Source organism: Vicia villosa, linkage group LG2 (genome assembly GCF_029867415.1).
Source record: "Vicia villosa cultivar HV-30 ecotype Madison, WI linkage group LG2, Vvil1.0, whole genome shotgun sequence".
In the NCBI taxonomy this organism is placed as follows: domain Eukaryota; kingdom Viridiplantae; phylum Streptophyta; class Magnoliopsida; order Fabales; family Fabaceae; genus Vicia; species Vicia villosa.
Window position 1 is genome coordinate 189,476,339 of NC_081181.1, and position 6,042 is coordinate 189,482,380.

Sequence of the window (6,042 nt, forward strand, 5' to 3'; positions counted from 1 at the left end):
CCACGACTTTTGAACAGTAAAAGGTATCTGAACTTAATTAAACCATATTTTCATAAAGCTCACAACTTCAGAAACATACGTTGTATCAGAGCACATTTGTATTGAATCACAATGAGCATGCGGAATATCAGAGAGCAGGTTCACAACCTCTTTTCTAAAAAAAGCTTATAACTTCCGAACGGCACAATTTTGTTAGAAAATAATATAAACACATCGGAATAAAATGTGATTTTTTCCAATTTTCAATTTGATATAATTCAATTAACGGTTTTATACTGCACCGGTTCGATTCTGAACACGTGCAATAACAAGCATCCATCCATGGCAATTAGGAGTTTCCTACAGCAGACATATCGCTGATCTTACACTGCGGAGGAGAAGGAATCTGAAGCAGCCAAAATTGGTTACAAACTATAGGAAAATGATGATAATGTTTTCAAACCCTATAAGCTTGTTTTTGCTGTTGTTCAGGACTTCAGGTTAGTTCAATTTGTTGCCAGCTTTGTCTTAATCACTACATTTATTTTTGAAATTGTAAGAATCAGAAAATGCAGTCATCTAAATTTAGGCGAAACGGAAATGTCTCCCCTAAAATTGAAAATTGTAATTAAAATTTGGGTTTGTTAGGATGGAAAAGTCTCATCTGATTTAGTGTGAACCAATGGTTGATAATAGCTCTGTAGCAACAACACCTCTAAAAAAGAAGATGTGTGTCCGAAACTGTGATTATGTTTAATTTATTATTTTTTTCAAATTATTAGTGATGTCGACGTGTCAGTGTCGGTATCGTGTTTCTGGTGTCCGTAGGATAATAGTCTAAAACTTTGACAATGGCCAACATCGCCACTTTAAGGAGAACTTAAGGGTCTTTCATGTCATTATAGCTGAGACAAAATCGATGTTGATTCGACAAAAACAAGAGAAAACAAACGTAGGTTGAGTTTTATTATGAACTTCTACACGATTTTATTGATTGCGGATGATAGACCATAAGAAAAATACAAAAACCTGCCATTCTGAGCCGTCATATCCACCATAAAACATCAAGGCGCAACAATCCTTCACAAACTAGCCATGGCACTGATATTCGGCAACATTGCTTTTACTTACGAGGAGTGACACCAATTATTGTTACCGTTTAAAACTATTCTCATGCATTGATCCACCGTTTAAAATTATTCTCATATGAGACACTTCCCCACCCTAGATGTCACCTAAACTTAGTCCATAAACTTTGTTAGTACGAATAGTCATATGGTTTGGGTGTAAACAAAAACTTAGAACTCAAGTAAAATTCAATTCAATACACATAAAAAACAAAAGACATTTGATATCATAATTTTGATGCTTTATTGTTTGACTGTGAAGTGTCAGCGCGTGAAAGACATTTCTTTCTGTATCTCCATGCAACCTGGATTCGCGTTGCTGCAAGACATCTCCAATACGGTGATTCATACCTAAGAAAAATGACGCATGTTATGTTAGATATAAGTAGTTTGAGAACAAAGATAGTCATTAGATGATTAACGAACCAATATAAGTAATGCGAGCAGTGAATGCTCAAATTTGTTTAAAATTAAAACTGGCCGGTGACAGTGATTAGTCTACTGGGAGAATACCTTATAGCTCCTTGAACATCTGGACTCCTCAAAAATCTTGCAAAAAGCTTTGTAACTTCTTCAAGGTCTGCTGCTCTAATGGAAAATGCTTCCACATTTGTTAGGCACAATACAGTCCTATTGCTAATCAACCTTTGTCTTGGAATTCTTGTTTTTCCACAAACTGCTAACAAACATATAAAATGAGACCGAGGAAGTATAAAAAAGAAAACTTCAATGTACATCAGAAAAATAAAAAGATATAAAATCGAACCTTTGTTTCCTGAAGTATGCTCAAGACACCATGTAAGAAGTTCTTCGCCGCAAACGTTGCCTTCGGACAGCGGAACTCTAATTCCATCTTCGCCTATGCTCTCCAATTTTCCCCGCACGATAAAAACCACCTTCTCTACTAAGCCACCATCGTACAATACTTTGCTTCCTTTGATATATATTTTTTGTCTTAGTCTCTCACAAATGGCATCCAAGATAGGCTCATCCATCAAGGAGAAAATTCGAACCTAAAAAGCATAAACGACAAATTGATGCAACATGAACCATGTCCCTTAAGATTACGATATTAAAAACTCTTACTACTAAGGTGATACTTATCGCTGAAAATACCAATATGCTTACTTTCTTAACAAATTTAAAGAGATGGCGTCTGATGTCCCTCTGAAGATCTTCAGGCAAATTCTCCATGAGTATTTCTTCATTCACTCCTCTAGTTGCAGCCCAATTATAACGTTCTGCTTGTCGCACTCTCCTGCATCACAAACCGAATACTCTATATCATCAACTTAGGGTCGGTCTAAATAGACTTATTTGAATTTATCTACATATATGTAAGACTGTTAGGGAGAGTTTACGAAAATAGCTTATGACATGTGAATGTCCATAAGTTGTTTTCAGCTTATTACCAAAAGCTTTTTAAGGCAACTTATGAAAACAACTTATACATAAACACTTATATGCTATATGTTTATGCTCTGAGTGTTTAATTAAGTTGTTGATCCAAACAGTGTCTCATTCTAGTTATCATAATAGTAGTTGCATTCAGTGATAGGTTATTAAACTTTTTAGCATTCTCTCTTACAGACATATCATAGCCTTTATAATATAGTAACACTTAGTTGCTTCTTAGATGTTTCTTTGATCATATTCCTCATCGGCGTAGCTCTAAAATAAGTAAAAAAACAGATACCTTCTCAAGTCTTCTCCTAAGCGTCTATGGCTCATCCATTGTTCGACATCACGTTGTCTTAGTGACATTTCTAGCCTCCTTGAAGAGAGTTTTAAGAAAATGAAATATAAATCAAACATGTTATTTAGGACTAAAATACTAAACAATACCATTTATGAAAAGTGGAAAATTTATTAACCATAAATAACTATAAACTTGATTATTGGAAGTTAAATATTAACTACCTTCTTCCAAGAGCCTGAAGGAAGTTCTGTATGTTTCCAATGAGAAGAGCAAAGAGCAAGAGTCCTAATCCAATAATTCCCATTGTGAAAAGGACTTCCCAAATAAAATAGCTCGGTGTCAAATTTCCCGCTAGAGTACTAATTTGCTGCTCAAAATCACCCAGTTATAGCATTAGTAAAGTTTCATTTTATGACAATTATTTCAATATTGTGTTCTAGATTAATCAGAATCATAAAGTTTTAACAAAAACATAATATAATGAGTACAAAAGTGATTAAGATAGTTATATTGTAAAACAAATTAAAGACATACTTGGAATCCCCAAAATGACGAATATACATATCTTGTGATCACATTATCTTTTGTAGTAAGGTTGACAGCTTTTAGATAGATCCCATACTCAAAACCATTTTCGGTAAAACAAGCACTTGCATTGTCATTTTTCTTCCATTGAGTCCAATTTGTTTCAATTAGATGTTGCTCAATGTTTCCATGTCCACAATCAATGAATTTTGAGCATTCATCAAAATATGTTTTCTTGCAGGCATTTCGTAGACATTGATTAACCCTCTGAGACAAGAAAGAGAAATAATGCTGAAGATGATCTGTGAAGTACATAATCATTAAACTCAAATGATAGTCACTGAAAAAAGACATTACAGAAGCCTAACCTACCTGCAAACCGAAGAGGTACCACCATGACCCAACAACATGGCCAGATAGCATAAAGGTAAAAAGATTTATGAAGAAACTCGCCCACGCTGACTCGAATATGAATCCGGTTGGAGAAATTAGCATAGGGAGAAATCTACACAATCTAGGAATGTACTGAGCAAGGATGACAGCACGCAAAAGATTCTTTGCATAATTTGCTCCTGATGTTCCCAAGTGTTTTGGTATGACAAACAATATCATTATCTGCGACAAATACATCACTGCATATTATTAGTTTTTGAAAACAGGCAATTGTTAGTTTAACTTTGTTTTATATATAAGCACTTCTATTATAAGAGGTTACACCATAAGCACTTCATTAAGTTGTTTATCCAAATATAGCTTTACGAGATACCCGGGTTACCTGAGGAAGTGGAAGTACAACAAACAAATCAAAAACAAAATATGTGTGAAGATAGTGAAGAGCTATTTTCTTAGGATGGTCAACTAACTCTCCAGCACCAACCACCCTAGACTCCGGGGCCACATAAGCCAACCTAAACTGTAAAGAATGAACAAGGAAGAATAAGTAGTGCCCTGCTTCATCACAGAAAAAGTATGCCGAAACAAAGAAAACATTTTTTAAATTCTGGTCTGAATTGTCCGACATCCATTCAAATAGTGTGAAAGCAAAAAAATAAACTATTTTTAGAATCATTTGTTCGAGTTTTCCGACACATGTCGTACGAATGTCATACCTGAAGAATAATGTTTAGGAAATGTATGAAGTCATTCATACTTCTAAGTATAACAAGCACCTTTGTCATAGTTGAGTTTATAACAATACATTTTTGTTCCTGCATGCAAAAGCCAGAAAAATTGGAGTGAAATTGCAAAAACACATAGTAACTATTATGTTTTGCAATATTTGAATCTACACAGAAAAAACATACCTTATCCACATAGAGCAAGAAGAAAAACAATGGATCGACAAAAATTGCGACCAAACAACAAATTGCGAAAAATTTATTCCATTTTTGTACAAGTTTATTATGAGGATTCATAACTCTAGGTATATTCGGAATCAAGAAAGCAGAAATTCTTCTTGCCCAATCCTTGGCATCTCCATAGAGAACATTCTGAAACTGAAACCATTCAAACTTGAACAAACCCGAATTGAGAATGAAGCAATATATAAGGACCGAAACTGAACTAAGAAGAAGGATACCTTAGGATTGAACAAACCCGAATTCTTAGAATCCCTTTGTTGAGTAGCCTTGAAGTAAGCCGGACAGATAGTACAGTAAGGATCATTACACATTCCCAATTGACCAGATCTTACTAAATGTTCGTTTTTATTAGCATAGTTATTCTGAAAATCGCATTCATTCGTGCCACTTAAAGGAAACTTTTCTGTCTTACTTTCCACAGTGTTGCAAATCGGCGCGATCATATTCTGCTTAAAAAGATTTCCAGATTTATCAGTAACATATAACGGACCACTGATTGGATTATATTGTGTTTTTCTTTTACTCCTTAGAGGACCAGTGTGTCTCTTAAGATTAGTATCTGTTTCGTATGGATCAATAGGAATCATGGGAATGGAAATCGATACACTTCGCGTTCGAGTTACATGAGTCTTGAATTTGGAATCATCGTGTTCACTTGATTGTTTCGGATTAGTTTCTGACAGCATTGGTGCTTCATCTGTCCCAAACTCAGCCATGTTGTGTTCAAACTTCTGCAATACTGACAAAATTAACAAAAATATTCAACTTCTACCTAATAAACAAAGATAACAACTTAATCAAAACTTTATCTTATATGTGTTTATGTATAAGCTAGTTCTATAAGATAATATATGATAAAATCAATTATTTTCATATAAGCTATATAAGTTATTTTCATATCCTATCATGAATAACTTATGAAAATATGTTGAAAAACAGCTTATGAACATGTCATAAATAGTCTCACAAATAGAAAAACTCAAATAAGTTAATCCAAATAAGTTAAGTTAACAAAGAAAGAAGCAACTGAGACGGTAAAGACCTGTTTGGAGTGACAAAATTGAAAACTCAAAAGCTCTTAATGACTGATGACAGTGCTGCTACTGTCCAGCTATTTGAAGGTAAAACAAGAATTTTTATTGGAGAAACCTTGCCATCATGGAAGAAAAGGAGGAGAGGTTTTCAAAAATATATAAAGAGAAGGATTCATAAGGTGAGTGGGGTGAGAGTTGAAAATTTGCAAGTGGGTTTGAAATAGTCTATAGACTTTTGAAGAAAGTGTGAACAAAGGAAGAAAGACTAGAGTGTTGTTGAATTATAATAATGATAATAAATATGATTTTAACTATCA

At 34.1% G+C, this 6,042-nt stretch overlaps 1 protein-coding gene and 1 long non-coding RNA gene across 3 annotated transcripts; one reads left to right on the forward strand and one right to left on the reverse strand.

Annotated features, from left to right (window-relative positions):
• The first annotated feature begins 211 nt into the window (after positions 1-211).
• Positions 212-3,986, forward strand: LOC131653345 (uncharacterized). Its single transcript, XR_009299051.1, has 2 exons — positions 212-479; positions 3,572-3,986. It is a non-coding gene; the product is annotated as an uncharacterized LOC131653345 (long non-coding RNA).
• On the reverse strand, positions 1,267-6,042 carry LOC131653344 (probable cyclic nucleotide-gated ion channel 20, chloroplastic). 2 transcript variants are annotated; one of them, XM_058923459.1, is made up of 13 exons: positions 5,734-6,042; positions 4,910-5,422; positions 4,635-4,826; positions 4,440-4,538; positions 4,106-4,243; positions 3,703-3,945; positions 3,340-3,597; positions 3,027-3,172; positions 2,803-2,880; positions 2,235-2,364; positions 1,873-2,119; positions 1,620-1,782; positions 1,267-1,457 (listed from the first exon to the last, which is right to left on the reverse strand). In XM_058923459.1, exons 2-13 carry the CDS (start codon positions 5,405-5,407, stop codon positions 1,334-1,336), a joined length of 2,316 nt encoding a protein of 771 aa, XP_058779442.1. In that variant the 5' UTR covers positions 5,408-5,422; positions 5,734-6,042; the 3' UTR covers positions 1,267-1,333. The 2 variants fall into 2 exon arrangements, with proteins under 2 accessions (XP_058779442.1, XP_058779441.1); XM_058923458.1 differs by having other exon boundaries at positions 4,910-5,430; positions 5,734-6,041.